General features: G+C 38.4%; 1 protein-coding gene across 1 annotated transcript in view; it reads right to left on the bottom strand.

Annotated features, from left to right (window-relative positions):
- VAV3 (vav guanine nucleotide exchange factor 3) overlaps positions 1 to 24,465 on the bottom strand; it is a 422,617-nt gene that overhangs the window by 5,209 nt on the left and 392,943 nt on the right. The window contains exons 23-25 of the mRNA XM_061183772.1: positions 23,626 to 23,742; positions 22,968 to 23,055; positions 17,093 to 17,222 (exon numbers count right to left, since the gene is read on the bottom strand). Of these exons, the coding sequence (XP_061039755.1) occupies positions 17,093 to 17,222; positions 22,968 to 23,055; positions 23,626 to 23,742 (335 nt within the window). The remainder of the gene's footprint in view (positions 1 to 17,092; positions 17,223 to 22,967; positions 23,056 to 23,625; positions 23,743 to 24,465) is intronic.

Here is a 24,465-nt window from a genome sequence, read left to right as displayed (position 1 = left end):
AAGAGAGAAGCAAAGACCATTTAGGTGTTGGCAAAACATATTTCGACACAGCTATTTCGTTGTCTATAACTGTAAGAAAATTGTCATATCAAAGTTGAAATATCAAGCTTTGCTTTCACCCACTTGTCTCCTATCACCATTTCTAAATGAAGAACAAGCCAGATGATTACATTTTGATTGACATTAGTTCTGCAGTTCAGAGCAATCTATCCCTTTCTAGGTGAACACAGCATACCCACTCTATCCAAGGACGGCCTTCTCCTCTTGATGTGGTGCCCAATTCCCACTTTGTCACATCAGTGGAGAGGGGGATCCTGTAAATTCTTAACGTAAAATATGCTTCACATCAAAACTGATACAAGAAGTAAGAGCCTTATAGGGTGGTGTCAATGAAACATGCAGAGCCCATTGAAAATTCAAGAAAATCACTCAGACGATTTGTTAGGAACCACACTCACCCTCCAAACAAGCATGCACATGCTAGGTTACTTCCAAAAATAAAATGTAAACCACTTTGAATTATATCTGGAAAAGAAAGTAAATCTATCCCCAACTTGTAAGAATGTACAGAAAATTTCTATGCATTTGGATGCTCATAAACTTCTCACTTTTTAATAATCAGAGCTAAAATTATCAAATGGTTGGGAAGTATTAGATGCCATGCTCAATGTTTTATATTCATTTAATTATCACAGCTCAAAGAGGAAGGTACCCATGCTATTTCTTCTTCACATTTGAGAACAACCTAGATTCAAACCTAGGCAGTGTGACTCCAGAGCCGAGGCTCTTCACTGCTACCCTGCTCTGCATCTACCCCTCTGCTTCAGGTACCACCTTAGGCAGTTTTAAAACTCTCCCTGCTGATACCATGGTGCCATTGCAATGGAAAAGGAAGGTGTGGTTGTAAACTTTCTCCCAATATTTATTCTTCCCTTAATCCATGTAATAGGTTATTTCATTGGGCTATGTTTGCCCAGAAGGGATACTAAGTTCTTGCTACTGGGATATATACAGAAGTATCATAACGCAACTTCTGGTACCTTTCCTGGGAAGGCAGCTGGCACACACCTTCACCCTTCTCCTTGATTCTTTATTCTATCCTGCTGTCTGGAATGTGAAAGCTACCATTCTGATTCTTGAGAAGGCAGACCTCACCTTAAGGATGAGCTTCAAGGAACCTGGGTTACTGAAAATTTTATGGCAGAGATACTCCTGTCAAGAAGGGGCCCTAGAGATGCTAAGAATATCAGTAGCTCATTAACGGGATACTTAGATTCCAACCAAATAAACTGGGGAAAGGAATTGGAAGGAAGGGTTCAGATGTTCTTTGGTTCATATATACATTGGTGCATTCAGTGACACTTTTCTCATAAATGGCTTCACATACTTACTTTTAACCTACCCTGAAGTATATCCTTGTTAATAATCAAGGTTCTTTTCTAATCCATTGCATGTTCCAAGTTACACTTTTTAATTTTAAAATGCAGCAGTACGTTCTATTACAACTAATTTTACAATCTGCGCAATTCACTTATTGCCATGCAATGTAACTGGTTTGTTTTGTTTTCCTCGAGATCATGTTATACCCACTGTTAGAGAGAGGAGAGGATGTCATCTTTAATTTAATGAGGAAAATGGCACCCTAACTCTACTTTTGGCAGAAAATCTAGTGCCAAGATTCCTATCCCACGTTTGTGAGAACTTAAATTAGAACTCCTCATTCTCCCCATTACTTCTTTGTAATGAGGGGAATTTTCTCCTCAAACTGCTTTCTAAGTGTCCATCCTTGATTCTCTCTCTGGGACTATTTATCCATGGAGTAATAAAAGCAGACAGTATTTCCCCAAAATTTCTAATGAAGGTAATTCAAGAGTCTGAAATATAACAAAAGATAAGTTAACTCTAGAAGGAAGAAATAAGAAATCAATGAAAACACAATTGGTTATCCAAAAATAGGTTATCTAATCTAATCTACCTTTCTCTCATCTTAAAATATCTAACATTCCTGAATATGGATAATGCCTCACCAGAGGACTTGAATCTGTTTCAAATACATAACATCGGTGTGCTACCCCTCTCTCCTAACCCTAAAAGCCTTGCAAACATTTGCATTCATGTCAAGTACCTATAATTTGAACCATCTTAAATCTTATCTAAAAATTATCATCTTTACTAAATGGTAGCTATTCCCACCATGGTTAGGCCTTGGCTCCTCTGCTGGCTTCACTCTAATTTTTTCCCCAATGAATGGAACAGATTCTTGGATATGCCTTGGCTTCTCACCTGAATTCCAGTCTGTGATTTCACACATTTTCATCACCCTGCCATGAGGTAGAGTCATGACCTCTGATTTAACTTGTCTGAAACCAAACCCATCATCTTCCACCCTGTAACCTAGCTCAACCTCCCACAACTGTGTTATTTTTCCAACTACTCCCACGTTCTCTTTGCAGACCTTCTTTGCAAGGTCAGTACACCTCTTTAGCTCTTTCTGTTCACTCTCGTCTTCCTCTGAGATATAAAGTTGTTCCTTCACTAAGTTCTCAGCTCCACCACCCCAACTCAGGTACTTATGCCATTTCTAAACTAAGACAACTGCCTCCTAATTGGTCTTCTTACTTTCAGCTTTCTTTCCATTCTATTCTAAATACCACCTCTCAGCTACTCACCATAAACAAACTCATCATTCCTTTTCCTAAATTATAACATCCTAACTCTTGACTTCAATTCCATAGCACTTCGTAGTCTGGCTATATCCTGCCTTTCTCACCAAATCTTCCATCATTTACCCACACAAATTCTTTGCATCCCAGCTTCCTAACTGCCCCCCATCCCCCCAAACACCATTCCCACCCTCATTCTGGGATGCTGCTCCTTCACCTTGCTTCTGCGAACCTCAACCTCCTTGTCTCCGAAGCTCAGCTCAGGCCCTTCCCCGACCAATCCAGCTAACACTCGTCCCCTTTTCTGTCCTCTGTAGCCATCTGTTAGGCGCTTACATCACGGCGCTCCCCGGCCCTGCTGTTTCATTACTGCATGTGCTCCTGTGTTGTATCTCAATGAATCGTTGATTCTGGAGAGTAGGGACTGGCTCTTACGCTGCTTCTGCATCCCCACAGGATCAGGCCCAGGGCTAAGCAACTGAAGCTGCTAAATGGATGAGCATCTCGGCAGGGTATTTAATTCTGCAAGCTCCTTATTTCTCCTCCTCCTGTTTGTTGAGCTCATCCTTTGCTCACTTAACTGCTCAGAGACTTCCAACAAAAGCCAGCACAACATAAAGGGAAGAACGTGAAATATGTTCAGGTTTTATTCCCCAGGATCCCTGAGAGCCGTAATCTATCAATGATATTCCTACAATAACTATAATTTTTCTGAATGTCTCATGGCATTAACCATACTGTACACCTGAGGAATCTTCTCAGGAGAAATTGATTAACCTTTTGCTCGTGTCACCCAGTATGTAGCTCTCAGCCAAACACTTTAAGGCTTGGTAAGATGCTTTCTACTTTTCTACGCATTGTAGCATGACTTACTGTTGTCGCTCTTTCTATACATAAATTTTCAATGTGTTTGGGTCCTTAATTCTCATAAGCTGGCAAAACAGCATTTGAATGTCTGGCACCTATGTAGACGAGTATAAAATAATGTGTTTCCCTAGGGAAGTATGGATTTAAATCTAGATGTAAGCAATGTCAGAATAAGGTATTTGGTAAAAATATTTTGCAGAATGGTTTAACCTGCAAAACATATTTATGTCCATACTGAGAATACATCCACCTATTTCTACACACACGTACAGATACATGTTTTCTTCATCATACTCCTCCGACTATACCAAGATGACGCTAATATAAGAATTATTGGTAGGTGCATATCCTGGAATGGAATAGAAACAGCTGAGTAACAGTGACATTCAAATGGGAATGTTGAGGGATTATTATTTCCTATCCCTTTCACTTCCTGGCCTAATATTCACTTCACCACCTAATATTATAGGAAGCCTGCTGCTAGTACATTACATTATTCTGGGAAGCTTCTTGAGAGAAAGAACTTTTATTCATATCTGTATCCACTGAGATAATAGTAAATCTACATTGAGACCTTTTTCATTGAAGTAATCATTTGCAAACTGCATGCTTTAGTTAAGGGCCTAACTTTCGTCCTTCCTCAAATACTTTCAATTCCTTATTAGCACAGACGTAGGAGAACCTTGCTCAGAGAGACCATCACACTTAGGTAGGGGTCTCTGGTTATTTTCACATGATACCTGGCACTCAAATGGGCTAATGTTCATGGAACATTAGCAAATAAGTGGCTCATAGGTTAGTGACTTAAAAGGTCTCATTAGGAGTTATTAAAATATTAACTCAAATATTAAGTCAAATATTAACTTTTCCAAGTTAAACGAAACTTGAAGTACTAAGATTCTCTACCTGAAACAGAAGCTATTAGCATAGCCATAATAAACTGATTGGCACATCGTTAGTGAATATTATCCAGTTCTGAGACTTGACTGAGAGGACAGAGCCACAGAAGCATGTCAATTAAAAGAGGAACACAATGTTCACAGAATAATAAAGTACTGGTGAATTGGTATCTGATACCTATACTTCTGTTGTCAAGGTTAACTAAGCATTGCTTTAAAGTATTATGCTCTGCCTCGATTAGGCTATTCATGTTCACTAGCAAATGAAAATCCACTCAAGTTTCAGTAACATTTGAAATTTGTACACAGCAGAGACCAAGCTCAATCAACACTAGTCCTTAAGGTACTGGTTACCAAATCAAAGTATTTTTGAACTACCACTTAATTATCCATTATATGTATAAGTGAACATGATACTAAGCATTTGCTAATTATTCTCTGGGATAGACATTACCTAATGCTCAGCCTTAAGATGTAACAACCACATGTGTTTACACTCATTTATGTTAAAAAAAAAAAAAAAAAGTCAGTAAAAATATCAGGCAATTGTACCAATGATACCGTCATCCATACAGCTATCCCTGTGAGTTTGGGGCCCAGCAGTGGCCTAGAGATTTTCCTGAAGAACTGTGTTCCTATGTGGGACACTTTGAGGGATCCAGGAGGTTCCTTTTACCAAGATTGTCTACAGATGGCCTAACAGCAGAGAACATGCTGAGAATTTAATGAATGTTTAATTTAAATTTGTGATCCTTAACCTGGTTTTATTTTAGAACCTAGCCATGTCTTCTTCTTAGACTTCCAGAAACATTCATAGACATAGTATCAAATATGTGCTCCTCCATCTCCCTCAAATATATAGTGTTTATTGTATATTTTATATATTGTCACTGAAAAAGGAATGATTCAGATTGGTTTCATTTAATTGAATGCTGACATCTGGTAAATGGACAAATCTCTTAACCTAAAATTCAGAGATATGACAAGGAAAACTTAGAATTATTGTGAAAAGAAACAGCTACTTTATATTCAATACTGTACAGTCTAAATACATAAAGCCATTAACAAGCAAAAAAATGAGTATAAGGCCTTATTGTTATGGAAAATTAGATCATTTCAAGGGATTTTGGATTATTTATAAGCATCTAGTTTATCAAGATGTGAACCTGATCCTAAATCCTTACTCTTTAAGAATAATTGGCAGACATCTATTAAATAACTACTAATGTGCCAAGGACTGTGCTAAGGTGCTATTGGAGATTTAACAGATAAGACAGAGCATCGACTTTAAAGGAGCTTACAAATTAGTAAAGAGACAGACACAGAGATGATACAGAGATATGGAAATTACTCATCTTGGATAGAGAGTGCTATGACTAGACTTTAGGCTCCATTTGAGCCTTTCCCTACAAAAATCTCCAATCTTCCGGTTGCTCAGGCCAAAAGCCTTACAGTCACAGCCTTGAATCTTCTCTTGCTATTCTGTCTCACATCTGATGTGTCAGAATGTCCTGTTCGGTTATATATTATAAAGGCGACCCATCTGGCTACATGTTGGTCCAGGTTGCTACCATCTCTCACCTGGATTGCTGCATGAGCCTCCTAACTGGTCTTCCTGTTCTTACACAGACTCTAGAACAATCCTATTAAAGTCAGACCATGTCTCTCCTTTGTTTAAATCCTTCCAATGGCTTCCCATGTCTTCCGGAACAAAAGCTGAAGTCCTATAAAGCCTCACAGAGGCTGGCCTCCCTTACCCCCCTGATTCCATCTCTGCTGCTCTGGCCACATTGCACACGTCATACACGCTCCTTCCTTTGCACTGGCTGTTCTGCTTGCACTTCCTTGAACCTTTACTCAAGTGTTACCTTCACAACGAGGCCTACCCTGATGCCCCATAAAAGAGTCACGGACGCATACCACTTGTGCCATGTGGTGCAGAGAGAAAGCAGGGTTTATGGGGGGAGGGAGTGATATACAAGCAAAGAAGTAGGTAGAGGGTACTCAATCCCCTAAATTCCCACTGTCCTACTGCTTAGGTTGCGCATGGATGGTCTGTACGCGCCATGGTCAAAGTTCCAGTAGCCTGCTCTTCAGATGGATGGGGTATTTATGTGAGTTTACGATAGCAGAAACTCCCTGTTTGCTATGGACTAGATATTTGTGTTCCCCTCCAGACCCCAAAATTCATATGTTGCAACCTAATGCCTCATGCCATGGTATTAGGAAGTGGGGCTTTTGGGATGTGCTTAGGTCATGAGCATGAAGCCTGCATGAATGGGATTAGTGCTCCTAAAAAGGCAATCCCGCAGAACTTCCTCGCCCCTTTCCACCATGTGAGGACACAGGTGCCTTCTATAAACCAGAAAGCAGGCTCTTACCAGATACCAAATCTGCCAGCACCTTGACCTTGGACTTCCCAGCCTCCAGAACTGTGAGCCATAAATTTCTGTGGTTTATAAGACACTTGGTCTATGGTGTTTTGTTATAGCAGCCCAAACAGACTAAGACACTGGTCATACAAATGACCTTGTTAGAAAGGGGAGCTTCGGAAGCCAGTGGCTGGTACTAGCCTGTTCTACTGTTGAGAACTGAAAACTGCTGAACCGGCTCTCTATTAAGCTACCAAAAGGAGGAAAAATGGATCTCTACTTTTGTTCCTCATCATCTGACCACCCCAGTTAAAATCATAAACCATCCCCAGCTCTCCTGAGTAGCATTACATTGTTAGATTATCTTTTCCAGAGCACTCACCAACTTCTAATATACTATATAATTTATTTTTTATCTATTATTTGCCTTCCCCATTACCATGTGAGTTCCACAAAGGCGGAGACTTTTTTTTTTCCCCACTGCTGCGTATCCCCAGCAATTTGAACAGTGCCAACCCTGCAGTAGGCTCTCAATAAAGGTCTGTTGAATGAATGAATGAATGTGGGGACCTGTGGGGTTATTGGTGGGAATGTAATAACTAAAGAAGAGATGAGGAGAGAGGTTCCTGGAGAACTGCCCTATGAGGAAGAAGGATAAAGAAAAAGAGGGAAAATTAACTGGGGAAGATGGAGCTTTGAATAGAGAGACTGAGCTTTGAATAGGAAAAGATCTGAACAAGCAAGTCAGATAATCTTGAAGTGTTTATGCTCAGTTCTGACAAATTTGACTGTATTCGTAGCAGAGTGGCCAGGATGGTGACAGATTTGGCAACCACGTATATGACAAGGGACTGATAAATCTGAGTAGCTTATTGAAAAAGAAAGAAATACAGTGGGGAAGGGAAAAAAGCACATCAGATGAAAGGTAATCATGGTAGAGTGTGTATGTAGTATATTTAACTTTGAGTAATTCTGAAGAGATGAGCTAATGATGGTAAATCGCTCCAGTAAGTCAAGTTTCTGGATCAATATAAGCATTTAAAAAATTCTGTTCAAAAATAAATTGGGGGGCTTCCCTGGTGCCGCAGTGGTTGGGAGTCTGCCTGCCAATGCAGGGGACACGGGTTCGAGCCCTGGCCCGGGAGGATCCCACGTGCCGCAGTGGTGCCGTGCGCCACTGCTGCTGGGCCTGAGCTCTGGAGCCCACGGGCCGCGGGTACTGAGCCCGCGTGCCACAACTGCTGGGGCCTGCGTGCCTGGAGCCCGTGCTCTGCAGCAGGAGAGGCCACAACAATGAGAGGCCCGCACACAGCAACGAGGATCCAGCACAGCCAAAAATAGATAAATAAATTTATTAAAAAAAAAAAAAAAAAAGAATCCACCTGCCAGTGCAGGGGACACGGGTTTGAGCCCTGGTCCTGGAAGATCCCACATGCCGCGGAGCAACTAAGCTCGTGCACCACAACTACTGAGCCTGTGCTCTAGAGCCTGTGAGCCACAACTACTGAAGCCCACGTGCCTAGAGCCCATGCTCCGCAGCAAAAGAAGCCCTTGCACCGCAACGAAGAGTGGCCCCTGCTTGCTGCAACTAGAGAAAGCCCGCGCGCAGCAACGAAGACCCAACACAGCCAAAAATAAATAAGTAAATAAATTTATAAAATAAATAAGTTGGGTGATTTGTGTGGCCATAGACATAAAGTCACCTGAGTGTCAAGTAAAGCCTGAGGATGACCTCTCAGGAATGTCACAAAAAAATACTTGCTAAAAAAGCCTCTACCAGGGTTGACATTGCTGCTAGGTCTGAAGTGCCTCAATACCAGAGTCCCCCTGCATTCCTGTCTATTGTTCAGCTGTTAAGCTAAACTGTATGTAACACCCAAGGGATATGTGCCGTAGAGTGTTCAGTGTAAGTAGACGCTCAAAAATGTTGAATGCATAAAGCAGTGAATGAAGGGAAACCCTGGCCAAGTCTGTACTCAACTTTTCATGCTATTAGGACAGACAAGAGTTGCAGAGTTAAGACCGGCTCCCTTATGCAGATCTGGAATTCAGTAGGGGAAGCTGCATATCAATGGTATATATGAGGAAAAAAAGAGCTCTCAGCATTGTTCCTCAAAGCTAGGAGCTTGATCCAAATTTTAGCAAGAAAAAAAGGAATTCCTCTCAATTTATGTTTGTTTTACAGGGAAGAGAGACTAGAAAAACCAAAGCCTTGGATCAGGGCTGCCGCATGAGGATACTATAGTCAATTAGGGAACATTACACATATTGAGACCAGTTTTTAATTTAGAAAATAAGGTTTATAGAAAGAACAGTATACAAAATGAGACATCTTAAAACGTAAGGACTGCTTTTTGAGTTTTGAAACATGAAAAAGGACAGCTTTGAGTGAGGTTACTTGAATCTGTAGAATTTCGATCTGCAAGCTATCGATTTCTGAAGGGACCCTGGGTACTGGCTACTAATTCTTAAAGCTATCATGTTCAGGATAAAAATCCCTTACAGTAGCTACTAAAGCTCCTGAAGCAAGTAAGTAAAAAAGGGAAGCCCAGAATGACCTAATAATGAACATGTTCAGCTGTAGTTGATTAGTTACCCAAGAACAGTAAGTTCTGTGGACATGATAGACATCCTGAGAAAAAGAGTATAAAAATGACAGCAATATGTTAGAACCACCTTAGCCCATAGAAAAGCATGCACAGAGCACTTCCCATGTGCCAGACATTGTTCTAAGTACATCACATACACTAACTCTCTCACGGCTCATAATACAAACATTACACATTATGAGACAGTGTTGCAGGATGAAATAAACTAGGGAAACTCGTCACTTTCCTATATCATACAAGCAGCACTTCTGGTACATCTGTTTAACAAACGAAACCTTTCATGATGCTTCTCACAGGACTGGTGATTCATGAAACACTCAGCTGGAGACATTAATATAAGTGAAAGGGGTTTGAAAAATATAGTATTCTTTTAATCATTAAATTATTGAATATCAGACAGAATTACTAGGTTCTTATTCTATATCAAGTATTTTATATAGTGTTTCAAACAATCGGTCATGTAGACCTTTTTGGGAAACTTTCATTGGCTAGAAGTGCTCTCTCTCAGGAAGACAGTGCGTTTCACTGCAGGAAAGTTACAAGCCATTGAAAACACTTCATTGTATTAAGGTACTGTTTCCCTTGTAACTCCCCATCCATTGACTACCCATCTGCCCTAATAATGCAAAGTCCTCTTATAACGCCAATAAAAAAAAATAAGGATGGAAAAATTTGGAGAAAAATTTAAAATTAGTGTGATGAGATTATAGTGAGTTGAATGGTGCCTCACCACCCCAAAGACATGTCCGCCTAGAACCTGTGAATGTGATCTTATTTGGAAAATGGGTCTTTGCCGATGTAAGTTAAGGACCTCAAGATGAAATCATCCTGTATTATGATGAGCTCTAAATGAAGTAAGTGTCTTTATAAAAGAAGAGAAAGGGAGATGACACACAGAGGAGGAGGTTATATGAAGACAAGGCAGAGATTGGAGTGGTGTGTCTGTAAGCCAAGGGACAGCAAAAATTGCCAGCAGCCATCCAGAAACTAGAAGAGAGGCATGGAATGGATTCCCCCTCAAAGCCTCCAATAGGAGCCAACCCTGCCAACACTTTGATTTCAGACTTCTGGCCTCCAGAACAATAGGAGTAAATTTCTGTTGTTTTAATCCCCTTCATTTATGGCAATTTTTAAGGCAGTTCTAGGAAGCTATTACAGTGAGCTTAAAACAGGTATTTAAATTACCAGAATAAAATTAGATTAAATCAAACCCAAATGCCAAATGACCAAGGAAAAAGACAACAAAAGACAGGATAAAATTAGGAGATCAGAATAAGAGTAGATGAATATAGATATGTTGAATTACAAGGGCAAGAAGGTAAAAAATAAGTGGATGTTTGAGGAGTGTGTATGAAGGAGATAATAAATATTATCCACTATTACACTGTGATAAAACTAATAAATAATGGTTAAGGCATTATCAGATGTTTCAAGAATTATCAGGAATAAGCAAGTTATATAATGTTACAGTGAGTTAAATAAATATGAACGATACAAATTCTCCAAGTTTCTAAAACACTGGCTAAAATGAAGCTTAAGCACCTTGTCAGATGGCTAATAGGATAACGGGACTACCTGCGTGAAAGGAACGAGACCACGGTAGGGAAAAGCAGCCTGGGCCCTGGCTCTGGCTTTTACTTTTTCCTGCAAGGTCATTCGCACGGTCCCAAAGACCCAGGAAGCCTTTGTCAATTTCTGAAGAATTGCTATAATATTTGTCACCACCTCAAAAGGATCATGCTGTTCTATATTTTGTTTTCAAGCCCACCCATCTCTCCATGCTTTTTCAAATAACAACTACACATAGTGCTTTAATACCTGCTATGTCTCCCACAGACCTTAGGCTCTGACTTCACTCATTTAGCCCTTTCTGAACACGTGTTTCATGAAAGGCACTGTGCAAAGTGCAATTTGAGAATGGGAAGCTCAGGAGCCTGGTTCCTAAGGCTTCAGGGAACAATATACCAGAAGAAATCATTAAAACTATATAAAAATAATGCTATATTTTATGTAAACTGTGAAACGAAGTGTGAGCGATTCATAAAACTCTATCTTCAACCCCAACCACTCTTAGTGTCAAATGCCTACTGAACCACTGAGTGTGCACAGGCACTGCAAGTCTGTGCACAACTGAATGTATTACCTTCTCCTCTATACATGTTATGTCTCTTTTGTTTCTTGATCAGTCCAATGGTTTCACCGTTTGCCAGTCATCCAAGGCAAATAATTGTGTATCATACATGTATCACTTCTACCTCAATTCCTTTATCCAATCAATTCGACTTCCAGATGATACCAAAATCTGCCCACTGTCCTGCTCCACTGTCTCTATTCAGCTTTTGTCCAAACCTCCATCATCCCTCCCTTGGACATCTGCAGTAGTTTCCTCACTCATCTCTTTGGTCCATGCCTCCCTTCAAGCCACTCTCACAGAGTAGGCAGTGATCTTTCAAAACAATGTAAATCAGTTCATATCATTTCTGCTTATAAAACTTCAATACATTCCCAATGTATATATTAGAATCCACTCACTATGCTTTAAACGTTTCGACCCCCTTCTAATTCCTTAAACGTGTGAAGTTATTTCCTGTTAAATGTCCTTCACACAAGCTGCTTCTTCACTGTGATGTTTCCCTACCACCACTAACCCACACCCTGCCAATCCACATAGATCCTTTAAGTTTCATCTAGACGCCACTTCTTCAAAATGTCCTTCCCTGACCCTACAGGTTAAATAGGCCCTCTTGTTGTACACTTTCACTTTGCTTCTGCTTCACAAGACTTATCAAAATTTGTGATTATTTATGAAGTTATTTGTTTTATGTTTGTTCCTATTCATCTTATTCACTGTTATATTTAGCATCCAGAACAGGACCCAGCACATAGTAGGTGTTGAATAAATAACTGTTGAATAAAACAATGAAGGAATGAGTAAGTAAACACAGTGAGGTCACAGGTAAGGAAGAGATGGTTCTAATACGACCTACTCCGTACTCTACACACCCTAAAATCAGTGCACCAAGCTCCCCCTGCTCCTGGACCAGGTGAAAGAGGAGAATGCTGCCATTTTCTCCCAATTCTGTTAGTTCTCAGGTAAACGGATCATCTTGAAATTTTAAAACTTTTACTTCTGAAATAATTCAGACTTAAAAGTAGCAAGAATAGTACAAAGAATTCTTATTTTTTTTTTCACTCAAACTCCTCAAGTGTTAGTATTTACCATGTTTATCATCTTTATATTTTCCTGAACTATTTTAGAATATGTTGCAGACAATGCCCTTTATCTAAATATTTCAGTGTGTCCTTCCTAAAAACAAAGGCATTTTCTTCTCTTAGATGATCACAGTACAATTATCAAAAACAAAAATTATTTAATCTAGAAACTTATTCAAAATGTGTTAACTGTTCCATGTGTGTCCTTTATAGCAAAAAAAAAAAAAAAAAATTTCTGGTCCAGGATTCAACCTAGGATCACATGTTGCATGTAGCTGTCATGTTTCTTTGGTCTCTTTCTCTTCAATCTGAAACAATTCTGCAGTCTTTCATGACATTGACATTTTTGAAGAGCATAGGCCAATTATTTTGTAGAATGTCATTGAGTTTGGGTCTCTCTGATATTTCCTCATGATTAGATTCAAATTGTGTACCCTGGGGGACAGGAATACCACAAAAGTGGTGTTACATCCTTCTCAGAGCATCACATTAGGAGGTGCGTGATATCTAGTTGTCCCATTACTGGTGATGTTAACTTTGATCACTTTTAGGTGTTTCTATTTTCCCTCTTTAGTAATAAGGTCTTGTGAGAAGACACTTTGAGATCATGTAAATATAGTGATAACCAACATTTTTTTTAAACATTAGCCACCTCTGTGGTCCAACTAATTCTCCATTTACTTGGGAAAACGCTTAAGGTCTATTAATAGGTAATGAAACAGCTAATTGTGCAACTTTTCCAAGTGTAACGGTCTGTTACCATTCTACCTTACCTCCTTCTCTCATGCATACAAAGAAAGAAACCTAGGATGCTATTTTTAAAAGAACATAATAAAATATCTAATCTCATTCCTTATTCATCAGATGAGAAAGCTGAGGCCCGAACAGGCTAAGTGACTTGCCTGCGGTCAGACAGCTACTCAGTAGCAGACCTGAAAATAATTAAGCGCTCACTGTAGAGCAAGAAAGGCAAAAGTCAGTTCAGTGCCCTTCAAATACACAAGCCCTAGGGGTACACCCGCAGCAGTCTAAGGCACGTTTTCTGCGACCGTTTTTGGAAAGTAATGGGATTCTTACACAGATCCACAGAACAGGGCAGAACGTCGTCCACGGAGCCACTGCAGTTTCTAGGGAAGCACAGCGGCTCACTGCTGTGCCTGAGTGCTCTGTTCTCTTCCTCCCTCTCGTCATCTCTCTTGGAAACACTCAAGTCATTGTGGAGGCGAAAATAGTCTCACAGCCCTAGGAAAGAGCCTTGCTTACAATGGGCTCCTCACCTACAAATGCTACATGCTCCTTGCCCAATACTCTGGATATCTGTTTAATTCTAATTAGTGTCTTTATACATGTTATTTTGCAATTGCATGAGGTAGGCCTGTCATAATCTTACCATATTTTACAAACTTGAGAAGAGTTTTTAATTCGCCCAAGAACATCCAAACCTAGGCTAATACAGAAGCAAGCAGCCTCTTCTACGATGCCCTGGGACTTTCTTTTCCAAGGTGCCTATATAGCATGTAAGAGAAAAATAATAATAAATTGTAGGTTTCAGGAGTTGGAACTCCAATCTCAGCCTCCACCCAGAACACAGCGTGGTCCTAGGCTTTGGCTTGCCGGCTCTGCTTCCTCCATTACTTAGAAGCAATGAAGACGCCATGCCCTGTCCTGTATCCCAAGGTACTACTTCTTCGTAAAAGTTATTCTGAGATGGTATTTAGCAGCATGCCCAAAGCTATGAACCAGAGGTAAGGACTCTAAAGACATCCCACACAATGTTTCTGTACAGAATATGTAGAGTTTCCTCTTTACCACTTCCTGAGAGACACGTGCATAAAAATTGAAGCAGTGTTTTAATTAAGGGTTAACCTTTAATCAGGACTTGGTATAAAATAAGCAAGGGATATTTTAAAAAATCATAAAAGCAAAGATGTAAATTGCTATGAGTTAAAACTAGTAATTCAACAATTAGAAATACAGGAAAATGTTCGCTGTGTTAGAGGAGTGACTAGTAGTAGTAGGAAAGCAGCAGCTGTGGTAGAAGCGGTAGCATCAGCAGCAGCTGACTTTTATGGCGTGTTTACCATGTTACCAGCACTCTGCTAAATGCTTTAATGTATACCACCTCATTCAATCCTCAGAATCATCATAGTGTTCTCATTTCATACGAAAGTCAGCAACAAGTAAATAAAACACTGGGATAATATACACTTGATCTAAGATTATAATCCTGCTGAATAATCTTGGAGTGTAGACCATCAAGAAATTGCTGCTGACTGACATACCAGCACATGCCCTCACTTCTTTCTGGTCACTTTAGGAGTGAGATCTTCCCTGATCATCCTATATAAAAATATCAAACTCCTAACCCAGACTTGCCAGAGCTGCCTCATTAAAATATAAGCTCCAGGGCTTCCCTAGTGGCGCAGTGGTTGAGAATCTGCCTGCCAATGCAGGGGACACGGGTTCGAGCCCTGGTCTGGGAAGATCCCACATGCCGCGGAGCAACTAGGCCCGTGAGCCACAACTACTGAGCCTGCGCGTCTGGAGCCTGTGCTCCGCAACGGGAGAGGCCACGACAGTGAGAGGCCCGCGCACCGCGATGAACAGTGGCCCCCACTTGCCACAACTAGAGAAAGCCCTCGCACAGAAACGAAGACCCAACACAGCCATAAATAAATAAATAAATAAAAAGACGTTCTCTCTATTTCACTAAAAAAAAAAAAAAAAAAATAAGCTCCATAAGGATAGAGACTCTGCTGAATCCCAATACCTAGAACAGCGCCTTTTCTGCGTTAGGTAATTATTATATGCTGAAGGAACGAATAACTGCATGTATAATTGCATGGATGTTCAAAATCATGTTACTGGCCATGCTTTGAAAAAGAAAAAGAGCCTGTAACGCCATCCCTAGTGGCTAAACAAGTTTGAGCACTGAATACTTTGTCAAACACTAGGAAAAAATTTAAACTAGGCCACTTCATTCGTAGTTGACCAATATTCTCTGAGCACCCACATGTGCCGAGCACAGGAGTGCCTGAGAGTGACCACACAGTGAAATAGAGGGTTAAGAACCTTGCACTGACCGGGATACCGGCTCTCCCTGACTGCCGGTCCCTCTCACCCGGACTTCCTAAAACTAAGCGAACAACTCAGACAGGATTTTTAGTGTAACTGACCTCCTGGGCAACTTTATCTCCTGCTACTGGGAAGGCAAAGTAAAAGAATTGAAAATTATACTTTTCGTGTAGGGAAAAATGTCATAACCCTGGTAGGCTTTTAAGAAATTTGTAGAAAAAATTGTTTCTTAAGGGGAAGTTCCATTTTTGAATGAGCAAAACTTATGGCCTATATGAGCGTCTAAGATAACTAGGTAACAGTGGGCTAAAAACACAGAAAGATAAATTTTAATGTGCTTACAGTTTCAACAAAAAGTGTGCTCTGACTACTTTCATTGCACAATCTTGTTCTTTTATCACTGATCCTTGTGAGGAGAACAGCTATTAAGTTATTCAAATTGAAAAAAAAAATGTCAGTTGATGTGACAAAGTACTTGTATATTTACTTTATGGAAATGTTATGAAATTTTACTGGTGGTGTTAGTGCCCTGAGCGTTGCTTCCCTTTCAGTTTCTGCTTTTAGGGAAAAAAAAGTTATATTACATGATGCAAATTCTTTTTTTTTTTCAAATACCTCTAGGTATTCCTATTTTGCTTAGGCTAAACCTTCTGAGGGTAATAAAATTGTATTCCTTTCTCCTCTAAAAAAGTTTTATGAAATTAAAATAAGGGGGTGAAATCACTTTATTCATAGCATTTTTTCATCATAGTGTTCTCTTTACATGCTATATCTATTAACAGGAAGATTATAGGACATTAAACGGTGACGAGAAAAAAGTTTTTGACTTGAACTCACACTCAAACTATAACATGCTTTCGGTTTGTGTGCTAATCTTTTGTGATTATTTGTGGCACAGGGCTCATTCTGAAAGGAAGTGGCTAATGTTTACTTTTAAATATTGGCACCAGAGGAAACATGCTTTGAGCTATTTCAAAGTTCCGAAAGTAATCATTGAAATAGAATCTATAAGAAGACTTGCAGTACAAGGTTAGATGGGAGAACTGTGCACCAGCCTTGCTTAAATACTGTTAAGCAAACAGGATTATGACCATAAACATGTATCAGTTAAAAAGAGTTTGGCTAATATAAAAGTCAGTGAAAAGTACAAAACTTACATATTAACATCCCTATATTTCTGATGGATTTAACACACACATGATTTTTAATTTGGCATCAAGAACTAAATCTAGGCATGTTCATAAACCTGTTGGTCCGCTCCAGAAAAATTCCTTGTTAAATGCATCAGCATATTAATTGGTTCTATTTCAAAATCTGGAATGAAGATGTTTTAATGTTATCATGCCTTCGATCCTTAAGTGACAGCAAATTGTATTCTAAATTACAATACTCACAGCTGTTGCCTGCTCTATTACCCCTCTGTCCAGTTGAATGTTCTGGCTCCTTGTATGGAAACTGCAGAGTTGTATCCAAGGTTCTGAACCCTTCTTTAAGAGAGTGATGCTTGTAGTACTCCACAAGTTCCTTTAGGAAAAAAAGAACCAAACACATGAACTCCTTGACACATAATTATATACAATGGAGGGATGATCAAGTTAATGCTAAATTTTCCATAAGCCTGTGTTAGTGTGAGTAAACGATCGTCTCTCCCTGCTGCCTGGATGAGCATGACACCTAGCTAGTAATTGTCCTTGCTACCCAGGCCATTTATAATGTGAGTTACCCCCTATAGCTGCTCAACATCCTTTTAGTCTTCAGTCAGTTGTAGTAAGTAAAGAGAAACCATACTAAACCTCAGTTTCAGAGCAGTAATTATTGTTCTTATTTATGAAATACTTCCCTTTATTTTTGTTTAGAAAGGCAAGCAGCTGTTTTATGAATATATAGCAATTTCTAGCTTCCTGCATTTTCTTTCAACGTAAGCAGAAAAACAAACTCAATCCTAAATGTACTTTTCCATGGTAAACCAAAGTTGTTAAACCACAAATGCTACTTACTTGACATTGTTTCTGGCTTATGAGGAAGTGTTAGTGCCCTTCTCATAGCTGTCATCTGGTACTTACTAGAAGTCAATAATGTAGTTCTTTCCAATTTTCTCTTATACCTAATTTGCCCCCAATGCATCCAAGCCTAATATAATAACCACCCACCATCTTTCATACTAAAATTTCAGGAAATTTCTTTCGAGATGTTGGTTTCATAGGTTCTGCACAAATCTGAATCCCTCTACTTTAAACAGAAATTGGAAAATGATTAATTCACAATGGAAAAATGCCTACTATCGTTAGATGAGTACTATAGACATTTCTTAGAAAAACCTGAAATGAAAATAAAAGCATAATCACTTTTAACCGAATTATTCAGTGCTTCTACTACAGCACTATTGTTTAAAACAAACAGTATAAAAGCAACTCATTTCTTTAAAAAACCACACTGTCATCGATTCAGTATCTCCATTCAATGGGTATGTTCAAAGTTCCCCAAACAAATCAATCGGGCCAAAAATCACCCGAAAGAAGAGAAAGAGGATCATCAATGATATATTTATTATTTTTGACCAAACTCGGATGAGTTGTGGAATGCATCGTGCGGGGAGTTCTAGGGGTCACAGAGATTTTGAAGATAAGGTTCCTAGGTGTCCTCACCCTTGAAGGATTATGGGAGTTCAAAGGCAAGAAAGAGAGCTTCCTTTTCTGAGTCCAGTGGGGAGGATGAGGGAAGAGTTCATGATGGAGGTAGCTTGGCTTAAATTGAAGAACAGGTAAAATTTCAAAAGCCAGGAAGGAGGGAAGGATTATTTTAAGTAGAGCAGTCAGGCTGGGAACAGACACAAACATAACAAAGACCACGTTCATAAACTAAAAAGAGCCTGGTTTGGCTAAAGTACTGGATAAAGCAAATGGAGATTCTTCACCTTTCACATCTGGGGATAATAAACCATTTCACAGACTATAGCAAAGAATGTATAAAGTGCCTGGTACGTGTGAATAATCATGAGAGTTACCATGATCCCATGTGCCAGGCCTTTTATATAGTTTCTACAATCTTCAAACAAGAAACAAGAGATGGGCCTTTTCCCCCTGATGCTCAAGGCTCAGTGAGATTAATCAGCTTTGGGCAAGGTTGTATAACTGGTGTCTGGCTCCAAAGTTTGTGCTCTCAACTACATCATATTATTAGCAAATAGTACCTGGCAAATGTAAATATGCAAAAAGTGAAGCAAAGGGAAGGAGCATTTTCTAAGTATCTATGGTATACCAGGAATTTGTTCTCTTAGACCCAAGATGCTATGGTTTTACACTTAAAAAATTTTTTTTCTTCCATCCTTTCTTCCTTGCTTGGGCCCAGATTATGGGTGCCCTTGATGAAGCAAAGGAATGTGGAACCTGACCAACTTAAAAAAAAAAAAAAAAAGTTAAAATATCAGAAGATTATATCCTCAAAATGACTTCACTGATCAGAATATGGCATTTATATTATGGTGATTTTAGCATGGTTTGCAAAGGCAAGGTCTGGAATTAAATTCTACTTAGAGACCAATATTATCATTTAATTTCTTTAAATGCAAAATTTTGTAAGGTCTCTGGAAGAACGGTACACTTTATTACCATTTGCATCAGCTACACAATATATATATATATATATATATATATATATAACAGTTCTTAGTCTTCTCATTTAAACTGAACGAAATGTATTCTTTTCTTTAGCATAAATGTGAAAATAAACCTGAGAGTAATTATAAGCCAATAACTTTGAACTTCAATGTAATTTTGTTATAATATGAATTTTACGCATGATATCATGAATTAGTATGAATTAAGGTTTATGTGAAGTTGGCTAGAAACTACAGAATTATCATACTGAAAAGGACTTGGTCATCATTTAATACCTACACACCTCCAAATTTTATGGAAGAAAAAAATGACTTTTCCAAGGCCTAGGGTCATGTGGCTTGGTAAACTGTAAAACACTTTTTTATCACTTCACTAAGCATGGAAGATATTTTAGTTCCATTTTTACAGTCTTATGAGGGTAAATCTTCCTACATGTTTCCAACTGGGTAGAATTAAATAGTGCCATGGTGGATCTCTTCCAACTTATGCCTTTCAGTATTTTAGTCTAATCCACCTCTGCTTTAGCAATCATTGACCTTCAAGTACTACAAGTAAATAAGAAGACTCTAAACAAAAGAAATTGCTAAGCTTTCCTTATCTCATACTGACACAGTGGTGTCAACAATTCAAGTCTCTCTGAAAAATAATGAGTGAGAGCCAGTCATTCCAATTACCAAGGAAACAGGCAGTGGAGATGATTTATAAACAGCATTTGGACATGGATTGTCTGGCATACATGAAAATTAGAACAAAATTAATGCCTTGTAATCTGGATACAGAAATTCATTTAGAATTTGGATTTAATGACTAAGAAAAACAAAGATTTTGATTAACCAAGCCATTGAAACCAGAGGGAAAAGGTTAGGTCATAACCACCTGAGGCCAATCTTCTTTTCGAGAAACTGGCTAATTTAAAACAAATTCTGGATTTCGTTTTCATTTTACATCCTTTCCAAATTAAATTTAACTCCAGGCCCTAATGAGTGTCATTAGGTAGATGAATATAACTTTACCAGCCATGATGTGAAGATACTGAACTAAAGAAACAACTCAATGCATAGACTGTTATGTACTTATAATGGGAACTGTGTTATTTCACACCAACACGATGAAATGTAACCTCCTTGAGGTTGCATGATGCAGGTTCAGAGAAGCCCCTACGTTCCCAAGGTGCCTATCAACCCTCTCTCTTCTTCCAGAGGGGCTAGTTACTGAGATAGGAGCCATCCCTTCTGATCAGGTATCCATGTGGCAGTTCCCAGTGGAGGGTCAAAGGACAGCACTATTGTGAGGTTCTCGGTACAGAGAGATTTACTAATTTGAAAGCTTTTTTGAACAGTTGAGTTCTTTTTGAATTCTGCAAAAACACAGTAACTTCACATAGTGAGGACTCAATATAAATTTGTTCAACAAATGAACAGAAACAAAGAGGAGGAGGTAGGTCCAGACAACTTCAACGGTCTCTTCAGCAATGTTTACAGTGATTTTGTAAGATCTGACAGAAGTATTCATCTAAGGCTGAGATTTTTCAGCTCCTTGTCTGTCTTTTCACAATCATATCCTTTTGCCGAAGTTTCTTTTTTTTTTTTCATTGTAGTTTTGCAGTTAATTCTTAATCCCCTCCCTTTAACCCTCTGCACTATGTACTTCCTTACAAAAGATCCCCAGATATGGAGGAAAAAACATGCATGCGTCTCTTGCAGTGGCATTTCTGATGTTTTACACATACCATGTAAGGGGAGCTTATTTTCGCTCTGTGACAACTGCTTTTAATTCCCTTTCCAGAACATCACTGCAGAAACTTTTACTGCTCTCTGGTCCAAATTATTTGAATTCTGGGTCTTTATTGCTTATACTATAATAACAGCTTTACATGCAGATAGGAACTTGAGGATCTATGTCCACTAATCCAGGTCATGCAGTATTTACTTGCTTTTCACATCTAACCTTAGAGGATGAGGAACTTTCTTGAGCTGAATCCAGGCGACAAAGAGCTGAATTGATTGGCCCTTTCCAGTGACTATTCCTTTCATCCTCTTCGCTTATCTCCTGTGATGGAAGTCCCTTTTGTTGCTTTCAAAGTCATCAAGGCTGGTAGTCAGCTTTGGCCCTACAGCATTTTTTTTTTAAAAGTCTCATATTAACTATAATACCACGGAGCAGCCTCATTACCAACCACCCTAATTTCTTCAGGTGAGAGTCAAGCTGGTGTGTCTTGCAGCGATGTGGAGACTTCCTGTTCACGCTTTTATCATGTCTCAGCTGGGGCTGTTACTCATTATTTGTGCATCCACTTGCCACCTCCCTGCTAGGAGGAAGAACCTCCTCAGGTCCAGTTTTCTCTGTGCACAGCCTGCTTGTTCCAGCAGAACGTAACTCACTGCCAGCAGGGAGGATGCCTGGATCTTGGTTGCCAATTTGACAGGGTTTACATTTTCCAGGACACAGTCTTGCTACCCATCCTTAGCTTTTGAATTGGGAATGTGATATTTATGTCCAGAGAGGTTTTCTTACTTTTCTTTCAACTCAAGATGCTTCAATTTCTTTAAAACGCTGATTCCTGTCTTGAAGCAGTTCTAAATTTTTAGATAAGGCTTTCAAGCTGGCTTATTTTGTAAGGCTCTCTTACACTCAGTTTTAACTTTAATGTTAACATCTGCAAAGTGCTTTGAGACGTTTTCTGGAACGATGCAGTGTGTATCATTTGACTGATGGTTCAATCAATGAGTGGTCCTTCCCAATGTTACCCAAAGTACTTAGCAGAGTGCTACAAATGCATCTTATGTCCTGTCTCCAAATTCTTCATTATCTCAAGAAACTCTTGCAAACTTGAGAAACAGACTTGAGATCATTTTTCATGAAATAAGAACTTTCTTCTTTACTGTCAGCAATGCACATGTAATGACATATTGATATATGTATTGTTGATATGACATACACATACTATTCTTATGTGCTAAGTTTCACTTTTAAAAATCATCAGAATTAATAATCTTTATTTATTTGAAACAACTTGGTAACAACATACTGTTCAATTTAAATGTAAAATTCCTATGAAATATCACTGTCATGTGGTAAAAATGCCACCTTGTTAATGTTTAATTGTCCAAGGTAATGAAGGAGAACAGTAGTACAGATCACCTAAAATAGCAGAAAATACAAAAATGTTTTCCATGTGACAGTATATTTTGCATGAAATGAACCTAAATGTGAGCGGTATTTTACCAATTACAACTTTTTAATGTTATCACTTAAAATATTTTCCTCTGCCTGAATGAAGAGATAGAGGCAGAGGAAAGAAGAGAAGCATGTTAAAACTTTGCTGTGTCATTCAAACAAGGTAAAACACAAGTAACTGAAAGTTGATTGTTTTGAATGTGTCTATGGCTCTAAGAATCTTCTAGTGTGGACTCTGAAATATTATCTAAAACTTGTAAACTTAGTTTACAATGAAAAATATGTCTAGGGCAATATAAAACTTAACTAGAATTCTTACAATTAAAATTTTCAGGATTCTGCTGCAAAATTATGGTATGATTCTCTTTGAACAATGTTTCAGTGGGCAAAAATTCCAAGAAACTAGAATTAAACTGACCTTTCTAATAAGAGAAAAATAAGGACCACAGATTGAAAAGAACTAATCAATGCTTACCATTAAGCTTTTAAACTTTCTATTTTCTGCAATGTGAAAAAAGCCATCTCTTGTTAAAATCTTGATGTGCTTTGCTTCATTATTGTACCTGTGGGCAATGGATAACTTATGAATATAAATGTGTTTTTAATCAGTAGAAATCAATAATTACCAGAGGGCATGCCCCAATAACATTATAGGAATTAATTCTGAAGACAAAATATATACCTATGCCAATACACTGGTGACAGCTAATTAACAAAATATATTCACTAGATTGGTTGAAGATACAACCAATATTTGAAGTGAGATGGTGGGGTTGGGTTACATTTGATCAATCACTATGCCCAATTTATTTATAAGATCAATTTGGGAATATGGAAAAACAAAATAAAACAAAATCTAGTAATTTATAGTTCTTAGGATTTACTAGAAACATACACACATCAAGTACAATGTTATGAAAGAAGTCTAGTATGCCAATTAGCAGCCTATAACACTTAATACCATTTTTTCTAACAGATATTTTCAAGTATTAATGAACTATCTGGAGAGATGATACATTATTTCTGCTGCAATTAGAACCTTGGTTTTCAGCTTCAGTGTTATATATGTCAGATGATCTATGCAATTATGAAAACAGGAAAGCTATTTCTGTAAAAGTACTTGTCCCACTTACTTAATGCTAATTGCATATTCTCCTGACTCTTTGGTCCTGTGCCTCACAAGGTAAGTACTATTTACCCTGTTAATAAGTTCAGTCTCTGCCTGCAATCTTTCCATTGCTCCAGCATACCTGTAAGAAACAAAGATGCAGAAAATTTGGGTAATGTACCTGGAAGAGAACAGAGGCTAAAAATATGTATCTGTTAGGATCTTAACTTAGTGGCAGATCTGAACTGTTTTTACTTCTGTACTAATTATAGTACTTCAAAAAAATAATGCAGAAAAAAGTCCTTTAGATACGTCCAAACACAAATGCTCTACAAAGATTACAACAGTGAAGTGAATATTGCCTAACATACACTAAATATTTATCAAATAAATAAATGGGACAAAGAAAAGAATTAATAGGTATCGGGTTAGAGAGAGAGTTGTAGGGAATTTAGGGACAAGAAAGAAAAAGACTTGTAGGGAAGGGTTGCCCTGCGTAAGAGACACACAAATATACATACACATATACACACATACACGCACTCCTCCAAAATTTCACCTTTTCTAGGTAAAACAGTATGAAACAAAATTTCCTTTGAGTATTGTTGTAAGAAAATTCAGAAACAATTTAAATTATTTTTAAATAATTATTTTTTGGATATAAGATTAATTCTTGTAGTCCACAATTTTGATAACCAATTTTCTTAAGAAACTGGTAGTAATGAATAAAATTTTTAAAAGGTGGATATTTTCAAAACCAGAATTCAATTCTTCCTAAACTATACTGGTCTTAAGCATACCCAGATCCCATAACAATAACAATAAAAGGCCCAAATTCAATGTTAAAATATTCTTTAATGACCCT

Source organism: Eubalaena glacialis, chromosome 3, assembly GCF_028564815.1.
Source record: "Eubalaena glacialis isolate mEubGla1 chromosome 3, mEubGla1.1.hap2.+ XY, whole genome shotgun sequence".
NCBI classification, from domain to species: domain Eukaryota; kingdom Metazoa; phylum Chordata; class Mammalia; order Artiodactyla; family Balaenidae; genus Eubalaena; species Eubalaena glacialis.
Note: the sequence above shows the minus strand (reverse complement) of the source record. Positions and strands in the feature narration are given on the sequence as shown.